This window comes from Vulpes vulpes, chromosome 3 (genome assembly GCF_048418805.1).
Source record: "Vulpes vulpes isolate BD-2025 chromosome 3, VulVul3, whole genome shotgun sequence".
NCBI classification, from domain to species: domain Eukaryota; kingdom Metazoa; phylum Chordata; class Mammalia; order Carnivora; family Canidae; genus Vulpes; species Vulpes vulpes.
Window position 1 is genome coordinate 39,502,668 of NC_132782.1, and position 18,301 is coordinate 39,520,968.

The 18,301-nt window shown below is 34.9% G+C and overlaps 1 protein-coding gene and 1 pseudogene across 10 annotated transcripts in view; one reads left to right on the plus strand and one right to left on the minus strand.

Annotated features, from left to right (window-relative positions):
* The window catches only part of PHC3 (polyhomeotic homolog 3), an 81,475-nt gene that overhangs the window by 35,685 nt on the left and 27,489 nt on the right, over positions 1-18,301 (plus strand). For 5 of the 10 annotated variants that reach the window (XR_003236391.2, XR_012000375.1, XR_012000374.1 and 2 more), the window contains exons 8-11: positions 4,490-5,361; positions 5,662-5,709; positions 9,917-10,067; positions 15,699-15,949. Coding sequence is in view for 2 of the 10 variants with exons in the window: in XM_026007732.2 (XP_025863517.1) it covers positions 4,490-5,361; positions 5,662-5,709; positions 9,917-10,067; positions 15,699-15,949 (1,322 nt within the window). In the remaining 8 variants the exon portion in view is untranslated. The remainder of the gene's footprint in view (positions 1-4,489; positions 5,362-5,661; positions 5,710-9,916; positions 10,068-15,698; positions 15,950-18,301) is intronic. The other 5 variants (XR_012000372.1, XR_012000377.1, XR_012000376.1 and 2 more) reach the window with 1 other exon arrangement.
* Positions 11,641-12,656, minus strand: LOC112926663 (small ribosomal subunit protein eS1-like; annotated as a pseudogene).

The following is an 18,301-nucleotide window of genomic DNA, read 5'->3' on the forward strand; positions in this document are numbered from 1 at the left end:
CACTTTGAACTTTTATAGCATTTTTATGCCTCTTTGTAGTCCTTTTTCTTTTATAGCTATTTATATACTTATTGATCTTAGCTTTTCTACTATATATATAGTAAGCTCTTTGAGAGTAGGATAATAATGATCACTTATGTGTCAAGTACTTTACAGTTATCAACTCCTTTAATCCTTTTTCAGATTCACCTTTCATCCTTTTGTCATGACAGCACTTAAGTTGTCCCTTGTATGTACTTACCTACAGTAGGTGGACAGTGAATATTTGTTGGATTAATAGTTGATTATTCTTTTCCATTTGAATTTTGGAAATTACAGCACAATTCTTTTCATTTGTACTGTTTGGGTACCACTGCTTGGAATTCTTAACTAAATCTGAATCTTCAGATAAGTACAGGCTTTGTTATAATGTATAAATTAATCCATTCATAGTAAACTCTCAAAGAGCTTACTATATATAGTAGAAAAGCTAAGATCAATAATATATAAATAGCTAAAAAAGAAAAAGGGCAATGTGAATAAAAGCATTCCCATAAAAGCGTGATGTAAATTCTTTTTTATAAACATCTGTGTGCCTAGGTCCTGCTGTCTATATGGCTTGATAATAGTATTTTTATACTGTACTATCCAGAGTATTTTCAGCCTCAAATCAGTCTCTGGCTAGTTTTGAATAGGAATCATTGTGGAACATTAATGACCCACCACACAGGACATGACTGCCCAGGGAGCAATTTTTAGTGATTCTTACAATTTTGATAGATTATAATGGAGGGTAGGTTATTTTCTTTTCAAAGAGAATGCTTCTTTCAGATAAAGCTAGGACTTTTTGCAGGATTAGCTCAAGCAAGGAGATCTACTTTTAGATTTTCAGTTCTCCTGAACTCCTGATACCTGGTTCTAAGTTGACAATTACTCTTCCCCTTTTCTTTCACTAATAGTGTGATAAGATCCCTATAGTTGCCTTCCTCTGACAGTCAATATTTTATGTATATATGGAGGGGACCAGTAAGTTAAAACTGTTAAGACTCTTAGAACAACTCCAGTTCCAAATTTAGATTTTTTTTCCCATTGTGGTTTTGATTAGAAACAAAACCAAATGAAACACCCTAAGCTACAAAAACTTTTGCAGCTACTAAACTTACTAATTCATTCAAACCCAGGCAGCTGTGTGCCTCAGCTGGTTAAAGCATCTCCCTTCAGATCCCAGGGTCCTGGGATCAACCCCCCCACCCCCTACCCCATGTCGGGTTCTCTGCTCAGTGGGGAGCCTGTTTCTCCCTCTCCCTCTGTCTGCTGCTCCCCCTGCTTGTGTTCTTTCTCCCTCTATCAAATAAATCTTAAAAAAAAAAATTAAAGAGAAATTTATTCAAGCCTTACACTGCAGTGATTCAAAGCAATTTGTATCTTCTGGCTAGGCAATAGCTGGAACTTTTAGTTTTTCTGCTCTTGTTGGTGGGAAGTTAGTCTAAAGCTAAGTGATTTTGTTTGTTTGTTGTTGTGTTTTGTTTTGTTTTGTTTGAGATTCCTGAATTGTAAATTGTTCTATTCCTCAGTTAGGAAAAGGCTTATTTGTATATGTATCTTTCAAATAGGAAAAAATCTACTGGTGTTCTAATATAGTATAGACTAATTATTATAACAAATATGGTTCTTGTTTCTTTATATTTATTTCTAGAGTGCTAAAATCATTTTTTTCATTTCTTCTTGAATGTGTAGCTCTCATTTGATAGTTAATTTATTTTTAATATATAAAATAAAGGTGAATTTTAACTATATGACTAGAAATTATCATGAACTGTATTTGAGTTCAAGTTTTTATAGCGGTTTTTAGAGCTTTTATGAAATTAGTTGGAAAAACTACATACCACTTTTTGTAGACATTAATGTGTAGTGAAGAGCCTATGCTACTCTGCTCAGGCTGCCATAAAGTATACCATAGACTAGGTGGCTTAAACTAAAGAACTTTATTGTCTCTCACTTCTAGAGGTTGGAAAAACCAAGATCAATGTCTGGCAGTGTTTGGTTTTTGGTGAGAGCTCTCTTCGTGGCTTGCCTTTTCACTTTGTCCTCACATGGCCTTTCATCTGAGTGCCAATGCGTCTTCTTGTAAGGGCCCCACCCTTCTGATCTCATTAACATTAATTATTTCCTTAGAGTCCCCATTACCAAATACAGTTACATTAGGGTTATAGTTTCAACATACACATTTTTGGGGACTCACATTCAGTCTGTAGTAGGAGCCAGACTCAGCTAGGATTATGGGTTCTTTTAGACCCAGGGCTGCCCCTTAATAGCCAGGTGATTTCAGGGAATGCACTTAACTGCCCAGTTTCTTCACGGGTAATAAATTGGCCTAATATAGTACCCTGTCTACCTCATAGGGTTGATGTAACTATTTAGTAAAATATGTGCTTAATAATTTGCAATAATATATAATTATTTAATATTATATTTAATTGTAAGTAATTATATAAGGAATTCTATCTATATAATGTGAGAGATGATACCAATCATTAATTCTCCAAATAAAGGCCATCCTGACAATAATAAGGGGTTTATTAAAATCAGAGAAATTAACAACATGGTACCGTCCTCCAGAGCACTAGGACTTTTCTTATACAGAAGTATTATTTCAGATATCCTTGCAATTATTCTGTAATATATATGCTTGTCAGTTGGGCTTAAGGACTATATAAAATTATATAGACTCATTTTGAATTCTCATCAGAGTAAAATTTAACTTAGGTGAAAGTATTAATCTACTGAATTATTGACTCTAGAATATAAAAAAAGATTGCTTACTTGAGTTGAGAATTTTTATTCACATGAATATGATATCCATTGTATGTTCAAGAATATGGTAAATTTTAGTTATACCTTAAAAATTGAATTAAAGTGGGCTTTTGCTGCCATGCTGGCAAAAACTCTATTTCCCTATAGAGGAAAAATAATACTAACCTACTCCAGGCATTTTGTGAAAACAAGTGAGAGAAATGTGAAAGCACCTTGAACCCTTTGGAGGAAAGACATTCTAGAATTCTAAGATTTTGTTGAATGCTTTATAATATAGAGTCTTTATAAAGTGCTAGCATAAAATTTTCAGCCTTAGTTTGAAGTGCTAGTCTAGTTATGTGAAAATTACTTTGTTAGGTGAAATTTTAGACCTAATTTCCATTTTTTAAAAAAATACAATTTGTGGGTATTTTTTTTAACTTCTAAATGCCTCTTTTGAGATGTTAATCAGATGTTAATTTCCTTAAAGGATCTCCAAAATTTTAAATGATAACCAAGTGTAAGAATCTTAAAAAAACGTTGTTACAAGTTTTTATAAGGCCTTTTTCACAAATGTGGTTAAATATAAAAATAGATGCAAGATGTTATAGCCTTTATCTTATTATTCTGAGATTAAGAAAAAAAATGTGCCATCTCTCTAGACCTATTGTAAATGCATATAGCCTTTGTAAGATATTAAGCAATCTTTTCAACTTACCTTCTAGTGAACCCCATTTCCATTTTTATTTAGGGAGGATTTCACCAGCATCTTCTCTGTGTAAACATAGGCACTAGTATGCAGAAGAGGCATAATGATGGGACAACTATATACTACTTGATTTTGCTAATTCTTCTATATAAAATCTCTGTTGTGTGTGACTCCTTTGTGGAGAAAATGGACATGTATGGATTGCTGTAGGATTTTTTGTTGTTTTTGTTGTTTTTTTTTGGGGGGGGTAGGGAGGAGAAGTAAAACAAGATCCTTTATAATCAGCATGGACTTCTGATTGCCTCATTCTCTCTGCAAGCAAAATTAGTGCTCTCCTGGATTTGGAATGGCCCCTGAAATTTTGTTAGTTATAATGATTATAGAACAGTGCTATAGAATTCACACATGTGTTTTGCTTAGCTAAATTAACTTGTTAAACAAGTTAATTTTTCTCTTTCTGGGTCAAATAATACCAACTTTTCATCTTGGCTCAAATTTGGAAACTTACTTGAGAAGGTTTATAAATAATTACATTGACTCTTGGAAGAATATTTAGACATAGATTAGAAAGTGTGAGATCTTTATGCATTCTGATACTGCATTTTTATGATTTCAAAGTTATTTTTATAGATATATTTGTTCACTGATACTCCTTCTCCCCAAAGGAGGAATTCTGTGGAAAAACTGTTAAAAGTTAATGCAGATACTCTGGTGACCTCTAAAATTTAGTAAGAATAAATCATGTTTCAGATTCATGAATCAATTGTTTTAGGCAGTTTTTTCTTTTGGAGCTTATCACGGTACATTTTATTTCATGAAATTGTTCTAGTTTTCCAAGGAAAAGTTGTTTGTCATTACATTTTCTAATCACTCTTGTTTGGAAGACTTATAATAGATTTCTGATGATTATGACCTTCTGATGTGAAAACTTTCCTTCTTTAGATATTTTTAGAAGTTTCTATGCTGTTTTTGGAAAAAAATACTAATTGTCATTTTTTTCTCTCACAGCTTCATATCCTCCAATTCAGCCTCATCCTCTAATAAAACATCAGCAGATTCCTCTTCATTCACCACCTCCCAAGGTTTCCCATCATCAGCTGATATTACAACAGCAGCAACAGCAAATTCAGCCAATCACACTTCAAAATCCAACTCAAGACCCACCCCCATCCCAGCACTGTATGCCACTCCAAAACCATGGCCTTCCTCCAGCTCCTAGTAATGCCCAGTCACAACATTGTTCACCAATTCAGAGCCATCCCCCTCCTTTGACAATGTCTCCTAGCCAGTCCCAGTCAGCACAGCAGTCTGTAGTGGTGTCTCCTCCACCGCCTCATTCACCAAGTCAGTCTCCTACTATAATTATTCATCCACAAGCACTTATTCAGCCACACTCGCTTGTGTCATCAGCTCTCCAGCCAGGGCCAAACCTGCAGCAGTCCACTGCTAATCAGGTGCAGCCTACAGCACAGCTGAATCTTCCATCCCATCTTCCACTTCCAGCTTCCCCTGTTGTACACATTGGCCCAGTTCAGCAGTCCACTTTGGTGTCCCCAGGTCAGCAGATTGTGTCTCCAACATCACACCAGCAATATTCAGCCCTGCAGTCCTCTCCAATTCCAATCGCAACCCCTCCGCAGATGTCGGCATCTCCTCCAGCTCAGATTCCACCACTGCCCTTGCAGTCTATGCAGTCTTTACAAGTGCAGCCTGAAATTCTGTCCCAGGGCCAGGTTTTGGTACAGAATGCTTTGGTGTCAGAAGAGGAGCTTCCAGCTGCAGAAGCTTTGGTCCAGTTGCCATTTCAGACCCTTCCTCCTCCACAGACTGTTGCGGTAAACCTACAAGTACAACCACCAGCACCTGTTGATCCACCAGTGGTAAGCCCTTGGACGCTCTTTGACTTTCTTGCTGAACTGAAAGTAAAAACTATTTTCTTCCACATTATGTTGTATTGCTAGATCTAAATGCCTATGAATTTAAAAAGCTTGGAATTTCCATCTGTCAGTGTCTGACAAACATGCTGTATGGGCAAAAAAAAAAAAAAAAAAAAAGCCATTTGTTGTAGTATGGTTGCATGCTTGATAATTTGTGATGGTTATTAAAGTCCCTCGTTAATTTTATTACTATTTAAACAAATCCATCTGCTATCTTTACAGAGTTGATTTTTTTTCCCCAAGGGAATGCATTTGAACCAGTGTCATCTGCACAAAGTTTTTTCTCTTAAGGTGATTATCCTTCATAGATCCCTTCTGTTGGCTTGTTATGTTCTTAAACGTATGGTTTATCTACCTAACCTTTTTGGTTGTGTGCATTCTGAAGTCCTGGGCCAGTAGGGGCTTTGGTTTCAAGGTGAGGTATGCTTATATGATGTAATTTGGGGGTAAAATTAGATTTTGTAGAAAAAAAAAATTAAGAAAGAATCCAGCTTTGCAAAAAACATTATAGACCATCTTTTAGTATTCTTAAACTTCTGATTTTTAAATTTCTATGAAGAAAAAATATTACTTTAAATATATCTCATTTAAAAAGCTAACAAAATTGAGTGGATAAATTGAATACAAGAATGAAAAAATCCATTGAGTGGAGTAAAAGTTCTGCATAATTGGGATCATGGTGCAGTTTATCAGAATACACCTCTAGCAATGGTACATGTTGCCTGGAAAAGAAAATTAGCTTGAAGAACTTTTTTTTTTTAATTCTCTAAAAGACTTTTTAAATTTGTAAAATAATTTACAATAAAAATTGAAATAAGATCTCTAAATGTTTAGGCAGAATGATCAAATTAATAATTTGTAACTGAGGAAAACAGTTTTCTCAAAGGAGATTTCATACTAAATTTCACTGAAAAGATTTTATCACTTAAAAATTAATAATCATTAACTCAGAAAGGAATTTCAAAGTCTTTCCTTAATGAGAAACATTTTGGTTTTCAGGTTGCAAATTTGTAGATATTCTTATCATCCTCACTGATGTTATTAATAGGTATAAAGGGATTGAGTTCCACTTTTAACTTACTTTTATTTAAAAGCAGCTCAATAGAAATAACAATGAGCATTTAGAAATAAATTTGTCATTCAATTCCCATGTCTCTATATCTTTTAGATTTTTGAAAAATTTACAGTGGATATTATAACATAAAAACATAGGCTTCAAAGTGTACAGTAATTTCAAAGAAATCAAATTTAAATTTCTATTTCTAGTTCAGTGAATTGGGTTTTAATAAGTAAAAAGTAAAATTTCTTTGTATGCCTTCTAATTTTCTAATTGTTTTCATTAGGAGAAATTTTAAAGATAAAAAATTTAAGTTCTTACGTTGTTACTTCAGTCTTCCCTTAAAAAATTTTTTTAAATTTATGTTATCCAATTTTTGGAAGTTTTTTCCCCCCCATGAAAAATAGTAACTTTTTCTGCTGTCACTGGTGTGGTCATACTTGCTATAGATATTCCTATGTTATCTTTCTTGCCTTTTATCTTTCTTTGAGTACCATAGTCTATTAAGTTACTATGTTTTACTTTCATTACTCTTGATCACATCTTATTATTGTTTTAATCAAATCATGTTCTTTCATGAATTGCACATTTTTTCACAATTACCTGGTTGTTTCAAATATTTAAATGTAGTATAGTATATATATAGTAATATCTATTTACTTCTTAAGAGATGTGAAATTTTAAAAGATTCCATATGAATTATCAAAGTAAAAGTGTACTTAAAAATACATTTATAAAAGATGCATTTATAAAACTAAAATTTTTCAGTGACATTTGGGTATGATAAGTAAGATATGTGAGAATAGATAATTTAGAATTAATGTTCTACAGTTTGTTTAGGGAAGGGAGACAGATGGGACTAATGTATTTTATTGAGGTAAGTTTGGCAGTCATTGCTAGTTTTAGAGTAGTAGTTATGAGCTAAACAGAAATTGTGTTGTGCAGTTTCCTAAAGATCTTGTGAGTAAAACCTCCATTCCTTTGCTGTATGCAGTATTTTAGTTGTTGCACTTAGATTTTTTGTGCTGATGGTGCCAGATGTCTGTGACAGATCAGTTTTTGCCTATTTCTTTTATTAACTTATTTTGCCATTACATAGCAAATTTGAAAGAAAGTATGTGTAGTTAGGCTTACCTATAAAGAAAGACAAGAATTTTGTAATATTCTATGATGGATTATTTTAGAATATGCTGTTTATGATACGACTTTTTTATCCTTTAAAACTCTTTCATTAAATTTTTATTTATTTTATTATTTTTAAAAGATTTTATTTATTAGAGAAGAGAGAAGGGGAGAGCACAAGCAGGGGGGAGGCACAGAGGGAGAAGCAGACTCCCGGCTGAGCAGGGAGCCTGACGAGGGACTTGATCCCAGGCCTCTGGGATCATGACCTGAGCCAAAGGCAGATACTTAACCAACTGAGCCACCCAGCTACCCACTTTTATTATTTTTTAAAAGCCAGAGTTCTACGCATGATCAAACTTTGATTCCTTAAGAGATACTGTAATAGGTGTTTGAAAAACTTGTGACAGCATTAATAATTAAAGAGAGAATTTCAACATTTTAAGAAAAGATAATATTGGGCAGCCCAGGTGACTCTGCGGTTTAGTGTCGCCTTCAGCCCAGGGCTTGATCTTAGAGACCCGGATTGAGTCCACGTCGGGCTCCCTGCATGGAGCCTGCTTCTCCCTCTGCCTGTGTCTCTGCCTCTCTCTCTCTCTCTCTGGGTCTCCCATGAATAAATAAATAAAATCTTAAAACAAAACAAAAAAAAGAGGTGCAGGGTTGGGAGCAAATAACTTTTAAAAATGTAGCCTATGTAGTTGATTCAGATCACAGTTCTGGATATTATATTTGGTATAAAAGTATCAGTAACTGGAATATTTTTAAAATTTTTTAAGGATTTTTAAAATTTTAAAAAGACATTCTTTTTAAAGATATTAACAGAGGCTTGGAAAGTTAGGTTTTTGTTTATTTTTTATTTTTATTTATTTATTTATTTTTTAAAGATTTTATTTATTTATTCATGAGAGACACACACACAGAGAGAGAGGCAGAGACACAGGCAGAGGGAGAAGCAGGCTCCACACAGGGAGCCCGATGTCGGACTCGATCCTGGGTCTCCAGGATCAGGCCCTGGGCTGCAGGCGGCACTAAACCGCTGTGCCACTGGGGCTGCCCTGGTTTTTTTTTTTAAACTCACTTCTGCTAGCTAGGTGTCTTTGTAGATGAAACTTGATAGTCATTTTTATAACATGGTTTATTCTGGTTTTAAAAATCTCGATCATTTTTATATTTAGCTTTTATATACTTCAAACTTTTTCAGTAGTTTGATTACAAATACAATATTAAATATCACAAAGTTTTTTGTGAATGTTGTTGAAAGGTTTTTTTGTTTTAATATTTATTAGAAATATTAATCAATTTAGGTAAGCAGTCTTAAATAAAACTCAGGACCTTTTGCAAATTTAAGTGATAAGTTTTGTATTATAAGAAAGGAAGGGAATTGCTTTGTGGCTTTGTTTTTAGTAACCTGTCATTTTCCAGAAATAATGGTTAAATAATGATGACAAAATAGTCTAAAAGTGGACTTTGAAAACTCGGTCTTAAGTTTCATGAAAAATTAGTAAGTTATTTTTAGTTACATAGTACCTTCTCAGATTGAATTCATCTTTTAGTCTTACGTATGCTCCTTAGCATTAGTTAACAAGGCTGTTAGGTTAAAGACTTAAAAATTTTATAAGTATGGAACAATATTAAAGAACTAAAAATAATGTGTCAAAAGGATTAGGAGGGGTGTGTATATGTTTTAAGGACATATATTTTCTGGTTACCTGATGCTAGCTTATAGAAGCTAATTCGATTCTTGAGTAGATCAGAAGATTAAAGAATTAAAGATATAATTGCATATCTTTTTTGTATGTTTCCAGATATTACTTTTCATAATTTAATCTTTAGTTCACATAAGCATAATGAAGAAGGGCCTGGGGTGTCATCCTTTAAGCAGCTGCTGAGATATGTCATTTCGGAGATTTACTTAGTGTGCTTGTGAGAAATACTAGTATTTATTTCAGTTGAATTTAATAGGATCAATAGTAAATTCTCCAAATAGTTATTTGAATTTATAAGATCAAAAAAAATTTTTTAACTCTCAAAATTAAAAATATGTTCTGACTTGATGGTCACCTTTTTGGAAACTTTAGTAATTTGTAGCTTAGATATTGATCCATAACTTGCTTTTAGTAAAATATTGTCAAACATTATGAAAAACTTCGTTTGAACTTTTTTAAAGTTTTCTTTTTTCAACCTGTCAAATAATCATTTTGCCTTTTTAAAATTTAAAACACTTAGAATTTATGTTTTTTTCAATTAACTTAGGAACACCTTAGTAAATGTATTTTTAGAAACATGTTAATAAGGCAGTGTGGTTTGTCATTGCAGGTTTATCAAGTAGAAGATGTGTGTGAAGAAGAAATGCCGGAAGAGTCAGATGAATGTGTCCGGATGGACAGAACCCCACCACCCCCCACACTGTCCCCAGCAGCTATAACTGTGGGGAGAGAAGATTTAACTTCTGAGCACCCTTTGTTAGGTGAGGATATACCTAAATTTTGGGGAATTTTCTATTGTTAGTAATACAGTTTAGTAAAGTTAGTGAAGTTTAATAACTGGAAATGGTATTAAACTGATTTTTTCTGTAATTGCAGCAAAATATTAATAAAACTCGATTTTTTTTTAACGAGGAACAATTAAAAGAGTTATTGAAGAACCACCGAAATAAAAAAACATACTTTAGGGCAGCCCGGGTGGCTCAGTGGTTTAGCGCCGCCTTCAGCCCAGGGCATAATCCTGGATACCAGGAATCGAGTCCCATGTTGGGCTCCCTGCATGGAGCCTGCTTCTCCCTCTGCCTGTGTCTCTGCCTTTCTCTCTGTGTGTCTCTCATGAATAAATAAATAAAATCTTTAAAAAAATAGCTTTGAAAAAAAAATAGCTTTGTAGGTTTTAGTGGTTTGCACAGATACATTTTATATGCTCATTCAGATTCGTATGTCAAGCTATTTCTGAGCTTAAAAATTAGAATAAATCAGAGTTCTATTAAAAGATTTTAGTTACACTTACCAGAAATCACAAAGCATGTTGAGTCCTATCTGAGATGCCTCATAATTGCTTGTGATCCAGGCTGAGGATGTTTTTAAAAGTATTCTTTCTCAGACAGTTCTTAAACTTCACTAATTCTTACTAGAGACATCTTTTTTTTCTTCTTTAAACATGGGGCTCGAACTCATGACCCTGAGAGCTGCATGCTCTACCGACTGTTAGATTTTTGAAAAATTTATAAATAATTTATTTAGATTGGGGTTGGCAGACTAGCTCATGCTTTAAATCTTTCCTGCTGTTTTTACATGGCTCATGAGCTGAGGATGGTTTTTCAATTTTTGAATGGTTGAAGAAAATCAAAAGAGTAATATTTCATGCCATGTGAGAAAAATATGCAGAATTCAAATTTCAGTGTCCATAAATAAAATTCTGTATAACACAGCTGCATTCACCTGTTCAAATATTATCTATGTTTACTTCTGTATTGCTGTGGCAAAGAAGAGTAGTTGCAAAGCCCATATGACCCTTTAGAGAAAGCTTGCTGACCCTGACCATTAGATAATACTAATCTGATTCAGTCTTCCATGTAAGTATTCAGTTCTCTAGAACATCTCATGGCCCTTGTAATTATTTACAGTAAACAAGAGCCACTGTAACCTGATGGAAACAAATTGTAATCAGTCACTGACTTTGCTACCAAAGCTACCCTTGTCCTCCCTCTTTTTTCAAGTGTGCCACTGCTCTAACCCTTCCCTTCTCTCTGATTTTATTCCCTATCAGTGTGACTCTCTTGAAAGCACAGAAGGGGAAAAACAGTTTTCTTCCAATATTTTCTCCCTCCTGAAAAATAGAAAATGTCTAGTCAAATAAAATTATGCAAAATATTTGACAAGTTTAGTAGTACTGCCTGTGTTTATTTATAATCATACCACAAAAGGTAGATTTAGGCAAATCTGTAGTATTAAATCTTTTAGTTTCTCTACACTGAAAATGGATTTAATGTTCCCGAAGTTTGATTTATTTATTTATTATTATTATTTTTTAAACATCACAAATATGTTTTTATTTGTCACCATTAAATGTCTGAATTTTAAACAGATTCTTGGACTGGTGGTTCATATCCATCAGCTCGTTCAACTTTAGCACCGATCTCATCCCCTGTATCTTTTCCAGAACTACTACCTTCACCATGAAGCTCCATGAGTTTTCCCAATTCAAACTTGGGCTTCTTCAGCATTTTTACTTTTCTAACAAAAACATCATGGAGTGGATAAATAGACTGACAAGCTTTTTCTATATCTTTTCCGATGCTGTCTGGAATCAATTTATTGACCACTTCTTTTTTTTTTTTTTTTTTTTTATGATAGTCACAGAGAGAGAGAGAGAGGCAGAGGCATAGGCAGAGGGAGAAGCAGGCTCCATGCATCGGGAGCCCGATGTGGGATTCGATCCCGGGTCTCCAGGATCGCGCCCTGGGCCAAAGGCAGGCGCCAAACCGCTGCGCCACCCAGGGATCCCTTGACCACTTCTTTCAAGTCATTTGTTTGCACCTCTCGGGTCATGATTTCCTTCATCTTTTCCCGGATTTGGCGGACCTGTTGGTGCTGAGCGTAAGAGGTCTTCTGAATCTGATTATTGCGTTTTTTAGTAAAACCAACACAAAATAGATGAAGCAAATAACCATTGGTAGTCTTTACATCAACATGAACTTCAATCATGGTCTGCCAGTTTTTGACCATGGAGCACATTTTGTCACGGGTAAGTTCCATGCCATGGAAAATTAGTCAGGCAGTTTTTGCCCTGCACATCCTCAGTGATTAGCTTGAATTTCCTAAATGCAACTTCATCATTCTGCAGATCAGCAAGGCTAACTTCAAAAACGCGACCCTTGAGACCATCAGACGCAATTTTGGTTCCTTGAGTTCTTGTGACTAGTGTTTTTCCAATATTTCTTATATTGAACATAGCTGGCGCTTTCACATCATACCAATCTTTCTTAGAAAATGGATCAACCACTTTCTTCTTGGCTCCCTTTTTGCCGCCTTTCGTAAGGCGCTTGTTCTTGCCGACCGCCATGGCGCTGCTGTCCCGAAGTTTGATTTAAAGGCAGAAATAAAAGTTTAATTAAATACTAACCTTGCATTGTGACTATGATTTAGTTACCTAAAAAGCATTAGTAATAGTAATGCAAAGAAAATTTGAATGCTTCTGAAATATTGGAACACAAGAACATCTTCACATTTTTTTCCTCAAGAATACAGTTCAAGATCCTGTCAATCATATCCCTCTGGCTAAATTGCCTGAGTATAGTGTAAACTTCTGAATCTTCCTATAACTTATTTCATACTAATTAGTCTTCTGCAGTGTATATGAGGGGGGAAAGCAAGCACAGGTTGATTCTTAGAATATCTCATCAAATCACGAAATAAACTGACCTGCGAACATAAAGGGATTTGTTTCCATCCAGCATTCAGTTTTCATAAGTCTCTAAAAATTCCTTAAAAGTAAAAAGCATCCATAAAAAAAAGGTGGAAAAAGCTCATAGATCTTACTCAGAAAATGAGTCTTTGAATAGGCAGAGAGTACCCTGTGGCAAAGTTCTATCAGTTGTGTTTTCTTTCACAGTTATCTTAAATCTAGAGAGTGTAAAATTGTGTTTTTGTTCTACTGTAATACATCAGTGTTTCTCACATGTTTTAACAGCTGATTATACATTGGCAAGTAATAGCTATTAGCTTCTTCAGAAGTCAGTAACTTACAGCTCTAGTTCTTTTTTTTTTTTTTTTTGGTTTGTTTTTAAAAATTTTATTTATTTATTCATGAGAGACACAGAGAGAGAGAGAAAGAGAGGCAGAGACTCAGGCAGAGAGAGAAGCAGGCTCCATGCAGGGAGCCCAGTGTGGGGACTCGATCCCGGGACTCCAAGGTCACGCCCTGGGCGAAAGGCAGGCGCTCAACTGCTGAGCCATCCAGGTGTCCCAACAGCTCTAGTATTAAAAACATTTAGGGTGTTAAAAGATGGGCGCATTTGTATGTATGATCTAAAAATTAATTAGAGCATACGCCAAGCCGGTATTTTCTTAACAAACCATATTATACTTAATGCAGCTTTATATAAATATTTTTAGAGCTTTCATTTATTTATTTTAGAGGGAGAGAGAGCTCAAGCAAGGTGGTTGGGAGGGGCAGAGAAAGGAGGAGAAGGAAAGAATCTCAAGTGGACTCCGTGCTGAGCCGGGAGCCCAACATGGGGCTTGATTTCACAACCCCGAGATCATGAGCTGAAAATCAAGAGCTGAACTCAAGAGTCAGAGGCTTAACTGAGCCACCCAGGTGTCCCAAGGCAGCTTTATATTTCTAAAGTAACAAGTATCTATAAGTCTGTAAGGGACATAAAGATTTTATCTTATTTTTCAGTACCTCATAGATTTATATTTTCCTTTAAGCAGAAAAAATACCTTTCAGTCCCACTTTAGAATTTTATAATTTTTATCCCTCTAGGAGTAGATGTGACGATTTGGTATGTGGGATAGGATTTTCCTGGAGTTCCTCAGTCTGGTAATGTGTGTGTACAATGTTGTGTTTATTCCCTGAAATCAGCAAACGAGCATTTTCTGTTGACTTTCTTACTTAGTTTTTAATGAGGGATTGTGTAATTTTAAATTGGTTTTCCAGTGCAGTTTATCTTGGTGGATTATTTAGTGGAACTAGGTTAATAAATGGCTTATAATAATGCTATGATAAGCAATATTATATTAATCACATTGGTGTTTGTGTGAATTGTTAGAGCTTTTCCGTTTCTGAGATTATACAGATAATAACTACACTATTTTGTTAGCTGAAATTTTTATTCCTATTCTTCTCTACCTAAGATTTTGAGCATCTTCGGTAGTGGTGTCAACCCTTTTTATACTAGTGGAGAGGAATTACCATAGCAATTTAGAGCCTTGTCTCAAGAACTGACTCTCTAGGTTACTATCACAGCTCCATTACCTAGTTAGGTGTGTGCCCTCCAGCAAGTTACTTTATCTTTTTGTTTCCACACTATGAAATGGAGATAACAGTACTGCCTACTCTTGGGGTAGTTTCAAGGGTTAAATGAGTTACGACATGTGAGGCATTTATACGGTACCTGGCATGTGAAGTGCTCAGTAAGTTGTACTGTTATCTTTACACATGAGCTCTTTGTTATTTTTCTTAGACATCTGTCCTCACATATATTTTTAGCTGCCATCTGGTTCTATCTTTCTACTTTAGTACAGTCGGTAAAGGTTTGGTGCTTTTTTTTTTTTTTTTAACATTTTATTTACTTATTCATGAGAGACACAGAGAGAGAGGCAGAGACACAGACACAGGCAGAGGGAGAAGCAGCCTCCATGCAGGGAGCTGACATGGGCTCGATCGATCCCTAGACCCCGGGATCATGCCCTGGGCAGAAGGCAGGCGCTAAACCGCTGAGCCATCCAGGTGTCCCGGTTTGGTGCTATTATATGGGTAGGTAAAGTTGATTACAGGCTATGGAGTCTTATTGCGGTCTTCAGCGTTTGAAGGGGGAGGAATCACAGTGATCCAACCCAATATTTTACAATTGCCTGATACTAAAATGTTCCCCCAAATTGACATACACAGGGCCACTGAAGAGTTGTTAAAGAAAAATTGTGCATGGCCTTACTACTTGAAATAAAGGTGGTGTTGTGTAATCCTTTAAAAATCTGTACTTATTCTATGGATTTTATGCTCCTTTTTTATTTAAGTGTACTTTCAAAGTACTTTTTCCTCCATGCCATCTGGAATATATAAATAGGAACATAGGGAATTTAATATTTGTAGCTTGAAACTTTTTAAAAAAGCAACAACATTCACAATTATTCTTAAATTGATGTTCTAAGGACAGTTCTTTTTAACCAAGATTGGAATGATCACTTTGGGCAAGTTATCCTCAAGAGGGGATAATAGTGGCTTCTATCTCCTAAGATTAAATGAAATTAAATATAAAGTTCTTAGAATGATGTTTTAAAGTACAGGTGTGGACTGTTACTGTTATTAATGTTTTTTTGTGATTCTTTTTTCATATTTGCCTACACAGAATGCTAAAGATAAAAAAAAATGACTTTTTTTCCAGAGCAAGTGGAATTACCTGCTGTGGCATCAGTCAGTGCTTCAGTAATTAAATCTCCTTCAGATCCTTCACATGTTTCTGTTCCTCCACCTCCACTCTTACTTCCAGCTGCTACCACGAGGAGTAATAGTACATCGGTGCCCAGTAGCATTCCCAATATAGAAAACAAACCTCCACAGGCTATTGTTAAACCACAGATCTTAACCCATGTCATTGAAGGCTTTGTGATTCAGGAGGGATTGGAGCCATTTCCTGTAAGTAGTAAGCAAATTTGTATTTTTAAAATTATTCAATGTAGCATTATCTTTAATTGTGGTGTATTCTTTAATAAAATGCTTACAATTTTTTCAAAAAAGTTGTCAATCCCTTATATAGAATTTCTCTCTGTACTCTTTATGTAATTCCAAATATATTTCTGGAATTTTTATGCTAGCTATATATAAACAAAGGAACACGTTTTCAAGATATTAAGGATATCAGTTTTATAATTTTAAAGATCACTGGAAGTGTACTCCAGTGAAATAAATTTTTTCTTTTTAAGGGCACTAAAATGCATTATTTTTTAGAAATGGTATTTCTTACATAATGTGATGCTTTGAGAATTTTAACTTGAGTTTGCAAAATAACTTCCCAATGACCTAATACTTCTGAAGTTACCAAGTTGATAGTTTACAATTAGCAGATAGATTTTTTTCATTCTTAAATCTCAGTCCTAAACATTATATGGTCTCATTCATTTGGGGAATATAAAAAATAGCAAAAGGGAATAAAGGGGAAAGGAGAAAAAATGAGTGGGAAATATCAGAAACGGAGAGAGAACATGAGAGACTCCTAACTATGGGAAACGAGCTGGGGGGGGTGGGTATGACTGGGTGACGGGCACTGAGGGGGGCACTTGATGGGATGAGCACTGGGTGTTATTCTTTATGTTGGCAAATTGAACACCAATAAAAAATAAATTTATAAAAAAAAAGTTCCAAACATGAAAAAAAAAAAATCTCAGTCCTCAGTCAGATTTTAAAAATGCCTTAAAATCTTCACTTCAAAATGGAAGTGCTATTTCTATCACTGAAATTCTTGTAAGTTGAGACTAGCTGTACATAATTTATATGCTAGTATCTAGAGATGAACATTTTTCCTTAGAAAATAAAGGCAAGTGGCCAAAGTCAAAGCAAAATCTAAGACAACCAAAGAATTCATTTCAGAGGCCTTTGAATCATACCAGGTGTTTTAGATTCATGGCTGGTGAAGATCTTGCATTGTGTTAATGGGTTGCTTCATCATTTGCCTTTGCCTTCAGTTAACTGTGTATTTTATTTTTATTTTTTTAAGATTTTATTTATTCATGAGAGACACACAGAGAGAGAGAGAGAGAGAGAGGCAGAGACACACAGGCAGAGGGAGAAGCAGGCTCCATGCAAGGAGCCCAATGTAGGACTTGATCCTGGATCTCTAGGATCACACCCCAGGCTGCAGGTGGCGCTAAACCGCTGCGCCACTGGGGCTGCCCTAACTGTATTTTAAATTTGGATCTCCTATAAGAATTCTGATAGTGGAGCAATAGTCTTTTTCCCCTGCTCCTCAGGGTTTGGATTGTGGCAGTGTTGCATACATAACCTTTGTTAAGTCACTCAACTTTTTGATCTTCATTTTTGCTCATCTGGCAAGTAGAGATGATACTTTGCTCTTAGGGTTGTTGTGAGGATTATATGTGCAAATATTGTTTTGTGCAGTGCCTGGCACTTGATACCCATAGCTGCTATTATTAATAATCACTAGTGACAATTACAACTTTTTTCTGATTACAAAATTAATAATATATTATTTTGAATGGAAAATATGGGAAATATACAGAGCAAATAATCCTCAGTAATACCACAATGTATATTTTTTTACATATATATTTCATATGATCAAGATTATCATACATATAGTTCTTCTTTCAGTACATCTAGAGCTTTTGTTTTTTCATATGATTAATAGTACTTTGGAAACATTTTGAAAGGTTACATAATACTCCACTTTATGGGCAGTCATAATTTACGGGATCTTTGCATTGTTGGACATTTTAGGCTTCCATACTTGATCATTTCTTTAGCACAAATTCTTAGAGGCACAGATATTGAATCATATTACATATGTATTCGTAAGGCTCATGATATATATTGCCAAATTATTTTCTGGAAAGATTATTTATTTGCTTTATTTTTATTTTTAAAGATTTTATTTTTAAGTAATCTCTACACCCAGTGTGGGGCTCAAACTCACAACACCAGGATCAAGAGTCACATGCCCTTCTTACTGAGCCACCCAGGTGCTCCTGGAAAGATTATTTAAATATATTCACACACCAGAAGTGGGAACTCTTAGCAGCACTGAGTGTATTACAGTTTCTTCAGCAATAGCTTTTGTAAATTTTACTTGAGGCATAGTAAATATACTAACTGAAATGAACAAATTTAAAAGTTGGGTGATTATTCTCTAAAGTTAAATGGAGAAGTTTATAGTGAGCTGTATTGTTCACTATGTATGGCAGATATGGGAGACTTAACCAGCATTCTTAAATAGGAGGTTCTGTTTCAGATTAGCTGACAGTTCACTAGCAA